Source organism: Passer montanus, unplaced genomic scaffold (genome assembly GCF_014805655.1).
Source record: "Passer montanus isolate IOZ18808 unplaced genomic scaffold, ASM1480565v1 scaffold131, whole genome shotgun sequence".
Classification (NCBI taxonomy): domain Eukaryota; kingdom Metazoa; phylum Chordata; class Aves; order Passeriformes; family Passeridae; genus Passer; species Passer montanus.
Window position 1 is genome coordinate 857,456 of NW_024359944.1, and position 19,769 is coordinate 877,224.

At 47.6% G+C, this 19,769-nt stretch overlaps 1 protein-coding gene across 13 annotated transcripts in view; it reads right to left on the reverse strand.

Annotated features, from left to right (window-relative positions):
• Positions 1 to 19,769, reverse strand: part of PACS2 (phosphofurin acidic cluster sorting protein 2) — a 73,008-nt gene that overhangs the window by 20,898 nt on the left and 32,341 nt on the right. For 3 of the 13 annotated variants that reach the window (XM_039699243.1, XM_039699239.1, XM_039699232.1), the window contains exons 4-16: positions 17,201 to 17,326; positions 15,000 to 15,162; positions 13,863 to 13,936; positions 13,050 to 13,130; positions 10,934 to 10,993; positions 9,535 to 9,692; positions 7,778 to 7,868; positions 7,093 to 7,170; positions 6,238 to 6,359; positions 5,632 to 5,767; positions 4,889 to 4,993; positions 3,347 to 3,453; positions 2,472 to 2,626 (exon numbers count right to left, since the gene is read on the reverse strand). In XM_039699243.1, coding sequence (XP_039555177.1) covers positions 2,472 to 2,626; positions 3,347 to 3,453; positions 4,889 to 4,993; positions 5,632 to 5,767; positions 6,238 to 6,359; positions 7,093 to 7,170; positions 7,778 to 7,868; positions 9,535 to 9,692; positions 10,934 to 10,993; positions 13,050 to 13,130; positions 13,863 to 13,936; positions 15,000 to 15,162; positions 17,201 to 17,326 — 1,456 coding nt within the window. The remainder of the gene's footprint in view (positions 1 to 2,471; positions 2,627 to 3,346; positions 3,454 to 4,888; positions 4,994 to 5,631; positions 5,768 to 6,237; positions 6,360 to 7,092; positions 7,171 to 7,777; positions 7,869 to 9,534; positions 9,693 to 10,933; positions 10,994 to 13,049; positions 13,131 to 13,862; positions 13,937 to 14,999; positions 15,163 to 17,200; positions 17,327 to 19,769) is intronic. The other 10 variants (XM_039699244.1, XM_039699245.1, XM_039699241.1 and 7 more) reach the window with 7 other exon arrangements.

A 19,769-nucleotide genomic window follows, 5' to 3' on the forward strand; every position in this document is an offset into this window, starting at 1 on the left:
TTCAAGTGACAAAATCTGCCCTGGGAGGTGGCAAAAAGTCGCCACCTTCATTTCAGGCCATCTGTGTCCCCAAAACAGACAACACCCCCTAGCAATCACCTCTACAGTCTTTGAACACAGGAGAAAAGGTGTGCCAGGACCACCCTGCCCAGCCACCACCTGGCAGTGATGCTCAGCACCAGCCCTGTACATTTACACTCAGCCATGAAGCAGCCTCAGAGCTCCTCTTAATCACATTATTTTCATCCTTCCTGCACACCAAATTTGCCCATCAAGCCACACTTCCAGACAGCTGAGTCACCAGCTGGTAACTGGAAACCTGACAAATCCATTCAAGATGACCCCAGTTGCTTAACTGTACTCACCATGGTCCAGGAAAGCTCTGGGGGAAAAAAAACCCCAAACAATAAACCCACTGTCTCAGTGCTCCAAACCTCCAAGCTGATTTCCAGCCCTCAAAGGGAGGTGAAAGCTGGAGGTCCCCCTGAGCTGCCCTCAGTGTCAGCAGAGACTGGGACCCATCACTTCCCCTGCAGGGCAGTTTTGAGCTGGGCACACATCACAGCTCGGAGCTGTGTACTGGAGAAGCTTTCCCACACACTGCACATGGAAACAAGCAATCAACAGCAAAGCCTCCCAAGAAGCCCTACCCATGGGAGCTATATAAAATGTTAAAATACCCCAAACAGCCAAAATAACCCCTCAACATTTTATTTTCCCCTTTTCAGCTATGACACAGTGCCTTAGACAGCAGAGGAGTCTTACAGCCATGGAATCAGTGGCATGGAGCAGGACTGAATCTCCCAGTTCCTATGTTTGCAGACACTGAGCATTTCTGATTGCTAATAAAGCACTGAGGGTTGACCCTTCTGTCACTGCAGTGTGTAGCTGTGGACTCAGAAGGTAAAACCATCCATGGAAAAACCACCAGCAACCCTACTTCAAAGGTATTGCAAGCAGCAGAGAGGCTTTTCCTTTAAGACATTTATGGCATGGTCACCATTCTGTCTTTGGTACTTTTTCAATTGTCAGAAATGAGAGGTGGCCCCTCAATCACTTTAATGAACTGCCAGAGAGCTGGCCAGAAATAAGCACTTGATCCTATCAGGAAATACTGCAGACTTCTGTGGAAAAGATCCTGTTAGAGAAGTTTCTATATTTAAAGTAGAATCTCAAAAGAATTCACAGTTCTAAAGCATTTCATTATCAAAGTGCCTGCTTAATTTTTTTTATTACAAAACAAAGTTTTAAGATTAAAAAACCAACCTAAATGCAAACACTAGCTAAATCTTGTGTTTCACTTTCAAAGAGAGAATCTTTTCAACTCATTAAACACTGCAGGACAGAAAACTTCTTCTGAGGCCAGGAGACAGTCAGCAAGTGAGCAGCCAAGTCACAGATTCTCATTCAAAGCACATTTAACCTTGCAGAAATTAATATTTTTTTTTATTTTTACTCCCTAAAGGGCTCTCTCTTCTCTTCCTGCCAACCACTTTGGAAACAAAATGCATTTTTTTACAGAAGGATCCAGTTCTTTTCCTCTGCCTTTTTTAATCTAACTTTTGCAAATACCACCACTGAATGGACAGCCCAACCCCAGTGTTCATGGTGCTGGGCAGCAGCTTCTGATTCCTACAGGAACTTCCATCAGCTGCTCCCAAACTCAGAAAACTGGAGAACACTGCCAAAAAGTGCTTTTCAAGTGTTCTGTTGCTTACATCACTTAAGTGCTCTGTCCACACAAGTCAAGCCCTGGAGCCCACCAGCAGTGCCCAGATGTCCCTGCCCACAGCACCAGTGACTCCCCCTGCTTCCCAGGCCTTGCCACCACCACATTCCTCATGTTCCTGACCACACCAGGACCCTGGTGCTGCTATCAGTGCACTCTACCTCCCTCAGCACAAGCAATCCAAGCTGGGGAATGTTCCAGCCAGGCAGGCTTGCTGAGCTGCTGAAAGGGCAGAGATAAAGTGTTGGAAAACTGAGGGAAAAACCTGAGCAGATCAGCACACAAAGTAAAGGTCAAGAGATGAATGTAATTTGAATAATTCAAATTCTCAGCAGTTTCAGAGCCTTTTAAAAATTTTAAACCCCTCCTCTTAACATTTTCTGAGTCAAGCCCAGGGAGGCCAGAACAGTTATTGCTTTGGGAAACATGGTGCCCACTGAATTTAACATTGCAGCCAGGGAAAAGGGTTTCCAGAACAATATTCAGTGCATGAGAGCTTCCCTGTATGGGGAGGAAGTACTTAACCCCTTGCTTCAAGCAAAAGGCTTACAAGCAGACTTTGGGATCAGGAAGTTAGAGATGAAATGCACTCCCACAAGAGCAGCAACACCAGCACTACACAGTCATGTAACAATTTGCCTCATTTAACCTATAGCCAAAGCTCCAGAAAAGCTTCTCCTGAGGGACCACAGCAGATTTCACCCATTCCCCTTCCTGTGAAGAAACATCATTCCTTATTTACCTAGAGGGATGATCAGAAATTTCATGTAGCCGAGCCAGTCGGGGGTTTTGTGAGACAGCTGCTCTACAAAGAGCCTCAACACAGCACTGAGGTAATTCTGGGCTCCTGCCACTGCAATTTTAATTGGGTTTGGAGGCTGTGAATTGCAGTTACAGCTAGACAGAAAAAGAGGAAACATATTTGTAATTGTGCCTTCAACCACGTATTTCAGAACAAGCAGCAAAAAAAACCCCCAACTGGTTAATAACAATTATAGCAGAAGAGAGTTTGTTCAACACACAAGGCAATACTGCAACGATTCTCAGCAGTTTAAAACATTATTAATAAAATACAACATTCTTCAGTAATTTCTTAATTGGTCTCCCTGCTCCTTCTTTTGCACATTTTGACATTCTAAAGGGTTTGGCTCGACTATCTAGGTTAGGATGTACCTACTAACTGCTGGGTCAGAGAACACATTTGGGTACCCACAGCCCCCAGCAGATAAGTAGGGAGTGCCTTTAGGAACTGAGGAATGAATCTGGGAATTGTTTGGAAGGGAGAGCAAGAACTATTTAAAACCCCCTTATTTGTTTTGCATGCTTTAGTGGTGCATGCACTGCACCCCTGAGGCAGCCTCCAAGGCTCAGCCTCTGAGCTGCTCATGCTGCTGTGACCTGCACGCCCCACAGGAGGCAGAACAGCAGTCCCCTGCAGGGTGGTGAGTGCTGGAGAGCCACACGGTTCTTGAAGAGCCACACAATTCAATTCTGACTTCAGGAGAGCAGACTGGAAAGGTTTCATGCAGGAGTTGAGAAATGAACTCCCTGAGTCCTGGGGCACAGCAGCTGAGAGGCTTTTAGGGCTGAGACAACACAAGCAAGGTGAGAACTTACTATCTCTGTATCCTGGAGACAATTGTGCTGAAAGCTGCCTGAATATCAGCAGAGGAACATGTGCAGACCACTGGCAAGGTGTGCTTTTGCAAGACATCTGAAAGGTACTGAGGAGAGAACAGAACACTTTTTAGTCCTTTTTTCAGTACAGTTTGTCAAAAGAAGAAAATGTGCCTTCCTCAACCTCCTGGGTATTCTCACACCCACTCCTGGGCACTCTCCCTGTGTCTGAAGGTGATATGGCTACTTCACAAATGCATCCTCCATGCAAAGCAGCCAAAGGAAAGTTCCCCTTTTAGAAAAATGGCAACACCTTATTGACAGACACAACACCATGTCCCAAACATGCAGCAGTTTTTACAGCCACAGAGGGCAGGGCCAGCAGACCATTCACTGAGCAGACAGCTCTGGGAAAGAGCAGGCACTTTTACCTGCCTGCTTCTGGCAGCACAGCTGCATGTCTCTGATATCCATTTTAAAGAAATGCAATGCTCTGCCCACCCTTAAACACTGAAAAAAGGGAAGGGTGCTACCACACACATGTTCCTTTTGAGGGACTGTTTCCCCTCCATGCAGCTGATGGGGACACCACACACCTCAGGTACACAGGGACATAATTACGGTACTCAGTAATTATCTTACACTTCCAATTTCTGCATGGCTAATCTATACACCCCAGTCCATATCACTGATGCCCTCTAATACTGCAGGCACAAGCTGCCAGAACCCCTGGAAGATGATCTACAACACCTTCTGTCTATCTCTAGAAGGCATTTCTCTGTCTTCCAAGTATAGAGAAAGTGGAACCAGCAGTTCAGATGGTATTTTTGCTCTCTCACACATTGAGACCCTAGTTCTTCCAGAAACAGAAAGCCAAACCAGACACTGCAACTCCACAAGCCTGGCACAAGTTCCCCAGGCAGCAGCCACCCAGCACATGTTCATTGGTCCTCTTCCATACATATTTTATTGCTTTCTCAGAATAATGTTCCAAAAGGAGCAAAATTTGTTCCAAACCCATAACAAATCACTCCACGTTGTCAGCAAAAGAAAGTATTGCTCAGGGTTCTCCTTAAAACAACCATCACTCAGCAAGGATGGGGTGATTCCTGCAGTCAGCAGTCACAGGCACACGTAAATGGCCACAGAATTGATACAAAATATTTTCTCCTGTTCACCACCTGTGCTCAGAAATCTCAGCCTAAACCACGACAAGATCACACCTCCCTGCTTCCTTTGTCCCAGTCTACCACAGTTTAGGAGGATTTTGAGTGCAAGGGTTTAGCCATACTCCCAGTGTGCTGCTAACCAGAAGGAATGGCATTGCTTGGAGGAGAAAACACCTCTGTGGAAAGGCTCAAGTGGCAAAGCTTTATAAGACCCCAGCACCTCCTGGCCAGATGAAATCCAGCCTGTGGGCACTGAGCACTTTGCAGGCAGCACAACCTGCTTGGCTAGTGCAGAGCTCAAGGCCTGTCTGTCCATGCCTGAGGAAGAACAGTGCAGGAGAACTGTGCTCCAGGTAATGTCTGCTGCCCTTACCTGGCCTTGCCAGTCAGATGTATTGACTAGAATAATGTTTTCTGGCAGCTGGTCGTCAGAAACCAGGATGTGATTCAGCTGATCATACACTGTTTTCCTGGGGATCTGGAAATAAAGACACAGAGAAGGAACAGTAAGAGGTGTCAGCTCTAGCCAGCAAGCCACCAGCTCCAGCTCTTGCAATTGATGTGCATGCTGGCCAGTCACCCCATCAGCAAAGGCACACTGGGCTGCTGACACTCTGCAGCTCTTCAGTATTAGCCACCATGGATCTGTTGGCCAATACTCTTTCTGCCATGCACTTTTATTTACATCACTTTATATCAACTAACAGCAACCTAGAAACTTAAGATTCATAAAAGCCAGGAACACTTTCCTTCAAGGAGGGAAATAAGTGAGTCCCACAGCTAACAAAAGCATGGCACATATGCTGTGCACAAGACAGTCCCTAGCAATCTGCCTTACTTCAAAGGAGTAACTTCTCAACACACCCTGATTCATTTCTCATTCTAACAATCTGGTCCTGTGTTTTGAGTTCATGGCTGGCTGACAAAGCTGCAAACTGGCAAACCCCAGCAGACTGGATGGAAGATAAAATTTTAGCCAAGACATAAATTCCCTCCTTCCTGAAGCTGCGGGGCCCAGTTCCTTCCCAGCAGGGACAGAGCTTGAACCAGAAGGAAAAGGAGAGAGTGGAGAAGAGGAAAACTGAGCGGCTGGAGGGCCAGCAGTGTCCTGCCCACCTGCAGGTGGTGCCGGGTGTCCGGGGAGCGCTCGTTGTCCAGGCTGTTGGCTCGCTCGTTCTGCGGCCTCACCGGCTGCCGCTCCTTCAGGGATGTGCTTCTGCCCCGGCGCCCCGTCTGCTTCCCTTCAGACCTGCTGCAGAGACGTGCTTGCATTGCCAGGGCAGGCACACTTCTGAGTGAGACACAGCCCCCCGAGCCCCACCGCCCCGTCTGGCAGCCTCAGTGATGCCAGCAGAAGCACTGGGCAATTCTGCACGGAGACCTGAGCTAGCCTGAGCCCGGGTGATTCTGCTTCTGACAGCACAGCTCACAGCTCAGCACATTCCCAGGAGTCCCAGGATGACTTCCACAGCCCGTGCTAACACCCACACCACCTCTCTGCTGTTGCTACAGCAGCATCACAAGACTCAGCCAGGCAAACTGCAATCACACACCCCAGAGCAGCACAGAATCCTCTGGGCATTCCTTTACCGAGTGCTCCAGACCGATCACTTAAGTGCCCAAACACAGGGAGGGTCTCCTTGCAGCTTAAAGCCACCCTGACAAAGTCCTAGCACACTGTCCATGACTTCCTGACAGGCTGCAGCATGCACAGCCCTGTACCTGGTGGATGGGATGATGAGGGACTCCGTCTTTGTGATCTTCCCACTGGGTGGGAGCTTCTCCACAAACACGTCTGGAGTGGGAAGTTCAGCCTCCTGGACCTCAGCTTGCTGGTTAGACTCCTGCAAAAACACAGGGAGCAGAGTTACTAGGAACAAACCCTCCCCTCTGTCTCACCTTGGGAGCTTAGCTCTGGCTGGGGCACATTGAGCCTGCCTCTTCCAGACATCCTGCTCACTGCCAAAAGGGGGAAACCAGTAGTGGCTATCTGGGGCTACCCATTCCCAGCTCTACCTTACAAGGGAGCTGGAGGTAGGAAAGGGATTCAGAGATGCTGTTTGGAACAGGCACTCTCACAGCTCAAAGCCAAGGACATGCCTCCTCATGCAATGCAGCTGAATTCATCTTACCCAAACAAACTAGCTGGAGAGAAAGACATGAGAGAAATGTTACACACCCCATGTTCCCAGCAGAGCAACATGAGCTTTGGGATTTTTACCTCAGGATCAGCTTGATTTCTGCCAACTCAGCTTAAATACTTCTGTCTGATAAAATGGAACAGCCTTGAGCATCCTTTACGTGCTCAGTAGCAAACTTTGGGCCAGCCTTCCTCCTCAGGCTGTTTGAACAAAAGGTCAAATAGAGCATTTCACCTGCAAAAGGCTGAAAGACAAGAAGCTCCAGACTAAGACTAGGAGGAGAACTCAGTGCTATCTTCACTGCAGCTGATGTTACCTGTGGAAGTTGTGTTGCATGTGCAGCTATATGGACAGACAGATGCACCCCACAGAATGCAGCCCACAGCTGACACCCAAACTGACAGCAGGAAGGTCAACAAGTCCATTTTCAACTTACATAAGGGACGGTGTCAGAAACACTGTCGCCTGCATGTTTGGTTCCAAGACTCTTTGTCTTTTCAGGCACTTCTACCTGCTTGAGAGAAGAAAGATCCTCAGGAGGTTTAGCAGCAGCACAGTTTCCAGTTCTCTGGGTCAGGCTGTTCAGAAGAGAGGCTTCTCCATTTAAACATCACACAGCTCTGCAGTATGGCCAGCACTGCTCCCTGCTCACACCAGGACTGCACACATCACTGTGAGATGTGGCAAAGCTGATGCACAGCACACAGGAGAGGCAATGAAATGCTCTGGGATGGGACTGACACTTTCTTCCCATTCAGGAGGGAATGGAAAAGCAGCTGAGCTGTCCTTGACCATTCACTGTCAGCCACCAGGAAAAACAACAGCAAAGAAAAACTTCCTCCAGAGTGCTAGGAAGTCCCTAAAACTCCCAGGCACTGTCTCCCATCTTGGCAGTCATTTAATGCACATAAGAATCTGAAGCTATTCACACCATCAGCAAGTATTCAATACATAACCTGAAGATGCATCTTTGAGTTAATAGGATATTTGCATTAAAAAAACTAAAACAAAACAAAAACCCCAAACTGGCCAAAAAAATCCCCAAAAAGTGTCAGAGAGGGTTTATTTTACACATGCAATTAGAGTGAGTGCAGAGAGGTAACACTTGAAATGTGACTTACAGGACTTGGTGGCTCTCTCTGGCTCCTGATGCTGTGGATGCTACCAATTTCTGTCTGAGAGCTGGAGTGTGACAGTCCTTCAAAGTAAGGTCTGAATAAGAAAAGTAAAACCCATTTCTTATTACTAAAAACACTGACAGGGCAAGTCCACCACACTCACATCAAAGCAGCACGACAGTTCCCAGAAGAACTTAGTGCTCCCCAATGGTTCCAGTAGAAACAGGCTACTTTTGAAAGGAGAGAAGGGTGTCCAGGACAGGAAGAGAAGCCAGAAAGTCCAGGCATTTCTGAATCTAGCTTCTGACTGATATACAGCAAGCAGAATTACTGCTTCCCCCACACCCCAACACTCTGCTCCTGGGTAAGTGATTCTTGGGCTAATATACATTTTGTTTCCAGCTTGCATCTGGATTTGGCTGCAAGCCCTAGGCTCCAGTTACACATTTGCTCAGTAAGATAAGGTACCACACACAATCAGATTGTGCTTCTGCTCAAAAGGCAGCTCATCACATCAGGCTACAAGACTCAATTACAACGTAAGGAACTGATTTTTTGTTGTCATGGGAAAAACCTCCCTCAAAGCCATCAACATTTATCACATCCTCTTCAAGATATGAACACCAGAACTGGACCTAGGAAACTACAGAGTGTCTCCCCAGGACCACACACATTAAGTTCTCATTCCAGCATTACTCCAGCAATCACATATCCCAGCACAGTTTGCTCCTCAGCTCCAGGGAACAGGATATGAACTCCCAGTGTGCAGAGTAGAATATTTTGGCTTGGTTCAAAGCAGCTGCTTACCACAAGGTATCTAGTTTCAAATCCCTTCAAGAGAGGGCCAACCAGCTGGCTGGTATCTTGGGTTAAGCACCAAACACCTTTACATGCTAGCAGCCCCACCATTTCCACTGCTGCCCCAGTCTATCCTTGACATCTCCTGGCTCACTGACAGGGAACAGCTCTCTCCAGACCCAGAATCTACTCTTAGCCCAATGAGGTTATTCAATATTAATGAGGCCATAATGACACCTGGTAATTAGCAGATTTAGCAGATGCTGTACTGACCAGCTGCAGTGGTCAGTGCCATAATTCTCTGTTTCAGAGCCATCACACACTGAGGGCCTGAGCATGCAACCACACACCAGCCAGAAGCAGGAGTGCAGCTCAGTCTCACGTTTTCAGGCTGTATTGAGCAGAGTGTGACACAGCTCTGTTAGCTCAGGGCTCTGCATCTGCTCGAGACCCCAAGCCAGCAACCCCCAGCTCAGCTCCACAGTGCTGGGACTGACCCACAGGAGCACTTTAACAACAGGCTTGAGCACATCCACGTGTGCTGCAGTCAATGCCTTTGGGCCCCCAGGAATCCATTTGTTTCCTGCAGCTCTGCTTCCTTAATCCCTGCAAAGACTCTCTTTCCACACAGGGTGTTATCACAGGAAAGGTCTTTCCAGAAAGACAGTGTGCCTTGTTCATCCCTGCCTCTACTCCTGCCTTAGCACACATTTCCTTCCTGCTTCTACTACCGTCCCTGTGCTCAGGTGGCAGGGCAGCAGAACATCTGCAAAGGGAACAAGGAAGAACTGGACTGAAGGGAAGTCAGACCCCACACACCTCTAGATCACAAGCTGTCACTCCCATTATAACATCACCATGTCAGGAGGGGAAAAAAAGAGCATGGAAGGGTGGGAATAAAACCAACATCTGACACTGCACATGGTCTCTCTCCAACCCAGCATAAGCTGCCTCACACTTACTTTAACTTTGGCTTTGGAGTGCTCAAGACACTGTCATCATCCTCCATTTCTGGCCCACTGTCACTGGGATTCTCTATATCCAGAGTGTCATACAGAAGGTCCAAATCCTCCTCCACCTCTGGAACGTGCTCTGCTGGGTCCTGCTCCGAATCCAGAACCTACACAGGACAAAAAACAGGTGTCATCAGCTCTGCTAGGAGCCAGACTGATCCCACATCATCCATGCTCCCCCCATGATTGCAGTACACCACTTCTGGGAGTGAGATTCTATTCCTGGTGTTGGATACTATATCCAAGGAACATCAAGCATATGAGAAATGCTTGTCTTGGATCAAGCTTGTCAATGCCTGGTTAAGCAGGAGTTACATAATGGACCAGGCATCCATGAGCATGCCATTGGTTATGTCCACTATTCAACCCCATTTTATAAACAAAGCTTTAAAGCTCCAAAGGAATCTCATTCTTCCTAGAACCAGTACAAAATTCCAGTATTCCCAACAGTGCAGCATGTACTGGTTTTTACTGAAAAAGCCGCCCTGACGCCTCCTGATTTGATACCCAAAAATGTCCACAGGAGGCGCCTGAAACCCGGAGGAGGATCCGCTGCCACGGCCGAGGCAGGGAGAACAAACCCCTGACACTGAACTTGCTTCACACACACCCCGGAGCACACAGGGGCTGTGCCCTGCCCAGAGCTTGCTTCTGGAGCAGCAGCTCCAGAAAAAAGCAGCAGCTCGAGCTCCCAGCTGTGGGTGCTGACTCTGCCGAGCTGACTTGGGAAGACCAGCAAAGCCAACAGGACTGCTTGGAAGGGTCAGGCAGCACGAGGAGTTACTCACTCCTTCCCACAAGCCACAGCATCAGCACACAGCCACGCAGCCAAAGGAGATGTTAACTGCTTTTGTGTTAGATACTTAATGCTACACAGGTTTCTTGGGGTTTGGACCTGTTTCATCCTCTTCTGCTCTGAGCAAGCAGCTGACTCTTGTGGACTGAGCTCCCTATCCAAGTTTTTCATGTCTGGCCTGGCTGTTCTAGTAAGATGATCAAACAGGCTGGGCTTTAACTTCACAAGCAATACACACCATTTGGACTGCTTGCCTTTGAACGGGTCAAAGATAATTTCAAAGCAATCTGCAAAACTAATGGGTACACACACAGCTGCCAAAATCTGCTTTGGATAAAACTGCATCTACAAAATGCTTGTTGACATTTAGAAGTTGGCCCTTAAGCCTCCCTGCAAGGCCAGGGTGTAAGGAAAGGTCACATCCACTGTGGACTTGAAAACAAAATGAAGGGAACAGGAGGAAACAGGGCAGTGTTCCTGAAGACTAAAGCAAGATGCCCCAAGCAGAGGGCAGCACACAAGGCAGGGAGGTTTACAGAGAGAATCACTCACCTCATCAGACACTTTAAACCTCTTCAGCAACGCCACAACCTTCTGCTTGAAGTTTTGTTGCTGCAAATGAAAGATACTTTTATATAAGTAAAGCATTAAGTGAGCTGTTTTCTCCCAGCCTGCAAGAAGCCAGACACATCTGACACTGGGGCTGTGCTGCTGTTTAAAATGAAACAACACCTGGCACCACAGCCCACCTCCCTGCTGTCCTTACACTGAAATCAGCTTTTCCACACCTATGACAACTTCATTACCACCATTGGTAGGTCCCACTCCAATGAGCACTGAAAGCCTGAAAGATGGCATTCCACTTTTGGTTGGACACACAATGGATACAATTTTTATCTGCCAGATCACCTCCCTGTGCCTTTTTGATATATTCCTGGAAAACACCTGACAGTCAACTTTTCTGATTCTTAACAAGGGTGAGCCAACATAGACAGCTCCACACTGACCCCAAGAACAAATGTGATTTTTACCACCAAAGCATGGGGGGTTTTTTGCAGGAGTTTGCATGGCAGGTTCATTTATTTCTCTGGTGAAAAAGCTGTGGCACTTATCCTCAGCACTTGCCCCATCACACAAATGTTTCTGGAGTCATACTCCCAGATCCTGGATGCAGCAGGAACCAAGGCTAGAACAACACAAGGCAAACTGCTGCCCTCCCTTTGTGCTTGCTCACTCCCAGGTGCTCCCCCTTCTGCAGGATCAAAGAGTTGAGGTTTGCCCTTCTCTGCCTGTCACTGACAAACCTGATGTGCACATCCTCAAGAAAGGCCAAGGTCTCAGTGCTGTACACAGCATCTGAGGTGGCATCCTTGTGTCAGGAGGAAAGGGAAGAAGGAAATGGCTGGCACTGGGCCACTCTGAGGTGAAGAAAGTTGCTCATTTGCTGACTCTCATGAGGTCTTGCAAGTCAAACTCCCAGCTCTGGCCTCAGGCACTTCACACAGACCCCAAACTGCATCCTTTACTTCTGAGCTCCTATCCTGCAGCTGCAGCCACCTTCCAGACAGCTGAAGCTTAGGTGTAATAAATCCAGCACACTGTCCCAAGACAGCCCTGTTTCCATCCCCAATGCATCCCTGAGGCTGAGATACCCTCCCAAGAGTGACAGTTCTCCTCTGGCTCAGGGTGTCAAGCAAACCCATCCATGACAATGCCTGGGGCCAGTTCAGCAGCCCACGAGGGGGGACACTTGGAATGCAGCAGCTAGGGTGACACAGCAAGAGCTGTTTGCTGGCCTGAGTGGTTTCACAGACAGCACATCTGGTTTGGAGCTGGGCTGATGGTAACTTCACTGGCATCACCAAACCCAGTTTTGCACCAGCTGGACCTTCAGCATCGGTTCAGAGGTCAGGGCTGGAAGGGCATTCCTCTTATGAGTTCCTGTCCTGACTGGTCACTGACACTTCAAAACAATATGGACACCAAGGGTACGAACTAGCACACTCCTGATCTCACAGGAAGGATCTCTATAGTGACAGATTCAGGTCAAAACAGGGTTTATTTCAGACCTAATCAAAACATGGATTTCAGAAACAGCCTGAGACCATGGTGTGGTGAAGATCAAGTCCCTGCTCCACACAAGTGCAGCTTTGCAGGCACACCCATGCTTGTGTGGGGGCCTTGACAGCCACATGCCTCTTTCTAAAGCTTCTATAGACATCATATCCAGCTACTTCTTTTGCCTCAGCACCACATACACCACCTGAAGTTTATCCATCAAGCTCCAACCCCTAAGCCACTTCATTTTGAGAACTTCCCACTGGCCTCTCCCATGCAGAGCACAAATAGGAGAGCTTTCCTTCACTTAGAGCTACTTTCAGGACTTACATGAGCATGGATCCTGCACTGGTTTCTTCACAGGGATGGAATTTCATACACTTGCATGAATTTTGGAGCTCCTTAACCTTGCAGCCAAGGGACACTCAAGACATGCACACACCTTGGATGGTCCCACTGACTGAACTGGCTGTTTTTTCTAGCTCTTCACATGCTGTGACCATGCCCCCAAGCTCCATGCTGGGCCAGCGTGTCTGGTTTCCCACAAGCCACATGCACTGCACATCCTGGCCAAACCCCATCAGTGTTAGTAAAACTGATTTCCACCGACCCTGGTTATGGACGTCGTTCTTACTATCGATCTCCGCTGCTTCTTGGGCTTCCCCATCTCGTACTCATCATCATCCAAATCCTGAACAGAAAGAGGATTCCCGTGTTACCTTCGTCATTCTGCGACACACGAGCATGTAAAAATGTTCCTTCTATGCAGATGAACCTGCTGCTGTGTCTTCCAGGCACCCAGCATTTGCCTTAATTGCAGTTATGATGGTAGAGGGAAAAGGAAGTGAGACAGGTCTGCAGGGACAGGAACAACAGCTTGGAGAAGCAAAACAGCCCTAGCTCTACATTCAAGGAACAAGGGCAGTCACAGCCCCACATTTTGGCGGGTCCCTCTCTCAGTACCCTCTGACAGGTGATGCCAGAGTCTGAAGGCAAGTAAGATCCAAACTCAAAAGCGTCTCACATCTACTCAGGGGATTCTCCATAGCAAAAGGTATTAAAGACTAAAGGCTGCCTCAGACCCCATTGGCCCTTTAATTACAGCCGGGGATCCAGTTGGGCTCTTTGAATCCAATGAGCACTATAGAAGCCATCAAATGCCACGCTGACCATTAAGCAGAGAAGCACAAGGATGCCAATGTTTTTCAGGGAGCTCAAGTCCAAACACGTGAACAGATAAATCACAGCATGGTAGAAGAAATGGGTTACTGTGCAGGCCCTCTCCTCTGCAGCTGAACACTTGGTAACAGTCTCACACTGGTGTGGTTTAGATACAGAAATAGGCTTTTAGTTTCAAGCAGGAGCTGGGAGTGCACATGCTCCACTGAGCCCTCTCAGGGAGAAGCCATGCCCTGAACAGTACCTGGCCCTGCACGGCATCATCACTGGCCTCCTGCTCAGAAGAGAAGCTCTCGTACTCTTCCTCGGAATAGTTGTCTGAAAGGGAAGGAAAGAGGGGAAAGATCCTGTGAAACTCCTTCAAGGTGAGGGCACAGTCTCATCTCAGGAGCAGAAATGGCCAGCTAAAGGCACAAATCAAGAAAGGAGGCACACAAGGAGAAGACAAACTAGCAGGCATCTATCTGTGCTAGAACCAGTGAGATAGGAATTGTCTGCAGGAAAGGAATGAGGAGAAACACATCCAGTAAGAAAGAACGACCAGGACACAGATAAGGCTCCTCCTTTCAGTAGGAGGAGGAAACTTCCTCCTGGAAAGTACCAACCACCTGGTAGACAGCAGCAAGTAAAAAGGTTTCTCCACAAGGGAAATTGCATTTCCCCCTAACATGTGCATAACTGACTTAAAGGGGCAAGTGAAACATGACAAAACCTTTATGGAAATGAGCCTTCAGGTGAGCTGCCCAGCCCCAGGCAGCAGCACACAAACACCTACATGCACTACCCTTCAGCAGATCACTCCTACAGCAGTGAGCAGAGGGCTGGTACCACATAAAAACATCACCACAAGCTGAACCCAGTGACTTCCCTATACAGTACACAACATCATGCATTTACACTTGTTAAGCCAGGCCATCACCCCCTGCAAAACATGCTGCAGGTTGGCCGGTCTCATCTACAGTTCATGAAATTTATTGTAGAATACTGAAAGGAAAAAGAAGATGGAAGAGTAGCTTAAATGTGAATATCCTGAATACAACACTGACAGCCAGGTGAGAAGCTACAGGCTCTCAAAACATCCACCCGTAATGCTGGGAGAGCACTGGTGAGGACACAGTCAACCCTTGCTGGATGGCTCAGGTGTGGTGTGGCATGCAGGAAAAGCTCTGACAATTCAGTTCCCTACTCCTGTCACACTCCCTGCTTGCTCAGCAGCACTTTTGCAAAGTGGGTTTTCTTTGCACTGATCACTTACAGACACAGCAACTTGTGCAAACCAGTCCTCATTTGTCCCAGGAAGCATCCAAGCCCAGGTGGGGCAATTTAGCTTCAGCTAGTTCAGGAAGGCACTGGTCCTCAGAGAATGTGGTTGGACTCTTACCTGTAGACTTGATTTTCTGGCTGGCCTGCATAGTGCTGTCTTCATGGTCGATTGGCTGACTTGACAAGGAGAAGATCCAGATTTCTGCCACCTTCACGGGAGCCTCTTTGATGTTGCTGAAAAGGCTCAGAACCTGGCCACCTTCTGTAGGGTGCTGCATGACCTGGGACAGAAATTAAGCAGAACAAATCTGCATTTAAGTGTATTTAAACTTGTATCATTTGCATACTACAAGAGTTATTTATGTTAATGGAGTTACTCTACATTTCCAGGACTTTGCAACCACAGGAGCCACTTGCAGGCAATCCACAATGCTAGTTGAGAGATTTTATCTGACTGCTAATGAAAGCGATGGAAGAAAACAAAAAACATTCTGAGCTTAACAGCTGATTAGCTCACCCTTGAAGCAGAGTACTTGACTACCTCATTACTATGTATCTGCTTCCCCAGCACAGTACTGATTTGAATTATCAAGTTACCCACTTTCTGAACACTTAATTAAGGAACTTGATAGTGTCTTAACACCAAGCAAAAGAGCCGGTAAAAGCAAAAATTCTTGGTGAGATACAGATGTAAAGTGCCGCCTAAAACAAAATATCCTTGCTGTGGAGAGCTGACACATGAACTTCAGAGGAACCAGCCACCATCCTGGGACAATGAAGCAGCAGCAGGTCATGAAAAACAAGTCAGTGGTGGAGGCAGAGGGACATCTTGGTGCAGGTTTCTCCTTCCTGTGCTGCTCCCAGCTCAGAGGTTTCTCCCCAGAATCTTGTGATCTTCTCTTGCCCCACCAGAGTGAGTGAGCCCATCCCCTCACCTGCACAGCAGCTTTCCAACACACACCAGGCTGCTCCATCCCTCCTCACAGGGACCTAAACAGACCGAGCTGATGAGGAACATATGTCCCCCTGCTCTGAAACAGCTCACTCTCAACTCCAATTCACTGCTTTGTTTCAACAGCTTAAGAGAACTTTTTTTTTCTTTTTTTTTAAAGAAATGAGTCAGTGGAGTTTAGGGGTCATCATCCTATAAACTCCAAAGGGGAGGGGAAGGCTTGTAAAATCCGTTTTCCCGAAGACTTCAATTTCATAAATATTCCAGATGAGCTGGAGAGCAACTATTTCCTAACATGGTGAACCTTTGAACATTTTTGACCTTCTAACCCCAGTCAGCTGACATTACAAACAGACATAAGAAAAACCACATGTAGCAGCAGCAAATGCCCCACACTTAGAAGTTCACCAGTGACTCTAATTAATGGGCCCACATGTTTTCTGCCTTACAGCAGTATTTACTTTCTGGTTGTCCAACAAATCAAACAGTACAGGAAAAATGTTAGCTGCAACACCATGCACTTGGCCAATTCAAATAAGGAGCTCACCATTCACTGCAAGGCTGAGGGAAGCTGCACTCACACAAGAGAAGCACACTTTAGAGTGAATTATTTAATATAATAATAACTCACCACAGCATAACACTGGCTTATTTTGGATAAAAGTAATTTGTTGACAGAATGCAGTCTGATGAAAAATGTTGGTGTGAAACTGAACTTGCTACTGCTAAGCCCATTTCTAAACACTCAGACACTGAAACAGCAGAGATTAAACAGGGCATGAAGTAACAAAACATGGAGCTATGCCATTCAGAAAGCCTTTGTGAATAATTTATCCATATTTGACTCCAGCATTAATTTTATCATTTACTTCTCATGAATAGAGCTCCACCTAAATTACCCACAGCCATGAAATAACAATGGCCAAGGGTTTTTCAAGCAAAATGAGAGAAATTACTTAATCCTGAACTCTCATGCTGTGCACTGAGAGGCACAGTAAATCTTGCTTTAACTTTACCACTTCTCAGGGTTGGAAGGCTTGCCCAAGTGACTCTGTCTTGTTCTGCACTTTTTTATCTGGACCCCATAACTCTAATAAAGCCACAAAACAATAACAAAGCCCTCAAAATGTCACAAGCTATCCTTGTGAAAGCTTTAGCTATTAAGAGATGAGGCAGAAAACACTCAATATTATTACTCAGTAATAAAATCTGGTTAAAATATTGCCCTGTGAATATTGGTTGCAGCTATTAAGACAGCTATTTGAATTCCTGTCAGGTTCTTCCCAATGAGGCAAGTGACAACAGTGGGTTTGGAGAGAAGGGAAGATGTCCACGTGTGTAAGCAGAGCCTGTGAAGAGCAGCTCACCTCAGCCATGTTGATGCATCCCACAGCCAGGGTCTTGTAGCCCAAAATGGTTCGGTTCTTGTAGCGCTTCCGCCGCTGCAGCATGATCTGGAGCTTGTTGCCTTCTCTCTTCAAGAAGTGAGGGTACTGAGGTGGGAAACACAGTGGAAAAGCTCATTTTGCTTCTTGGCAATAGCTCCCCAGCTTCATGGATAACCTCCATTCCTAAGGAACAAGCCCAGGGCTTTCCTAAGTGCCTGCAGCTCGCTCACACTTAGCGCACAGTTCTTCATTATCCTGGGGAAGACTCTGCCCAAACAGCTCAGCCAGGCACTCCAAAAACACAATCCAGGCACACAGAGCAGCTGCTCAGTTTGGGAAGGGCTTGGCCCAGGGAGATGAGCAGCCTCTAGGAGACACTTTCCCCAACAGCTAAACAGAGGATGCCCAGAAGTGGAGCCCTCGGTGCTGCCCTGGGCATGGGCTGCTCTGCACAAGCAGTGGGCAGTGGCAGGGACAGCCACAGACCCCCACACTCTTGGCAGGACACTGCCTTCCCTCCAGCACAAGGACACCTCCCAAATGGTTGTATTTTAAGTAATTAAGTCAAGGAAAAAAAACCTGTCCTACTGCCAGGTTATGCTGCAAAGACATAAATCCTCCCAAGGCACGTTCCATACAAGAAAATACATTTGTTTATACACCTCCTCCAGAAAGTCCCCAAGAAGAGAAAGCTGTGAAGTGAAGAAGAGACTGTTAGGGAATAAGGCTAACCATAACCATGAAGGAGAAGCTGTCCAAAGAAAGAAAAGTCATCAAGGAAAGATAAAGCAGCAACCTGGCCAGTTCTCATCCCAAGAAGAGAGGAGAGTGGCACATATGCTCCAAATATACAACATATATAGTACTAAATAACCAGCAGACAGGAGAACCTAACTGCTGGGATCTCAAAGAGGACATTCCCAAGCAAAGGATTCTTCTCTTGCAGGGAAGAACTACTTTTCCCTTGGAACATTATAGAAATTAACTTCCTGTCCATCAAAACACTTGATAAAATCAAACAGCAAACACCACCAGAAACCCCTGAGATATTAATTTGCAGTCCAGAGCAAGCCTGACTGCTCTGCAGGGAGCTGGGAGCAGTGGCCACCCAAACAAGAAGAATACTAATTAGCTGATTGCCCTGCAAGGGCAAGATCTACTGCTCATTGCCCGAGGCAGAGGCATTGCAGAAGAGAGGAACAACAGTTCACATCACTAAAAGACAATCCCAAAACACAAAGAGCCTGTGACTCTACAGATGTGCAGTATCCCTAAAGGATGGAAGAAAGTTATTGGAGAGAAGGGGCAAGAGGGGCTCAAAAAGCCAGAGGTACCTTTCACACTCAAATTTACCATGTCCTTCTTCTGGGGCCCTCCTACATGTTGGAAGGGCAGCAGGGAAGAGGGACTCCTTGCTCTCAGCTCACAGCATTTGAGCCACACCTAGGCTGCCTAAGTACTAACCTAGAACTGAAGTCCCAAGTCACCCTTGGTGCCACACCAGCTCAGTTTGAATGTGTCCCGTTTTCTGGGATTAAACAGCTCAAGTCCATAGATGTGCAGGTTTCTGTTTTTCTCAGGTGTACTGCCTGGCCACCTCTGGTGAGCATTCAGAGGTGGTAAAAGAAGGAACAGAGAGACTCAGGCCACTCAGCTCCTCCATCAAAAGCAAGGTCCTCCAGAAGAAAAGATGAGCTATTTGCATAGCACAGTCCAGTTTTCTTAACACCAGATGTTACTTATCAGCTCTCCAGAATTGCTTCACACAAATTTTCAGTGATTGTCAGTCCATGACAGAGACTGGAGAGGAAAACAGTTTGGCTCAAAATGTTTGAATGCTTTTAGAGGAAGCAACAAACACCTCAAGGCACCTCTGAGGAGTGACAAAATGCACACACCAGATTAGTGATTGTCAGGGTAAGACTTTTTCTGAAGCCCCAGTAATGTAATCTCTCCCATCTGGAAAGGTTTATTAGATTAAAGACAGGAATTAAGTGCAGAGCTCTTAATTAATGCCAGAGAGGTGTGATGTTGTGCTTGGAATATGTGGGGAATTTCCCTGGGCTCTGTGAAACCCACAGAAATTCCAGCAGGAAGGGTGCTGGCAGCTCACCTGCCTGAAGGGCTGCTGCTGGTCCAGCTTTAGCCCCAGCCAGGAGGGGAAGCAGGACTGCACAGGGCACAGACTCCAGTCTCAGCTGTGTAACAGGGCAGCAGGAAACGCCTCCCTTCAGTTTGAGCACAGGCCTGCCAGACACCAGGGGCTGCTCACTGCTGTGCCAGCCAGCAGAGCAGCCCTAGCTCAGCTCTGGCAGGGAACACTCCATGCAAAGGACAGGAGTGTCACCCAGCAGAAGGAACTGAGCAGGCAGGCAGCACAAAGGTGCAAGGGGCTGCAAATCCAGGCAGGCAGCACAAAGCCAGGCACACGGTGTTGAGAGCCGACCGTGCAATATGGAGATACTGACAAGACAACAAAACCCTGCTCTGTGACACCCACATGCTTTTACTTTGTGGTCCATCACCCCTCTCAAATATATCCCAGGCA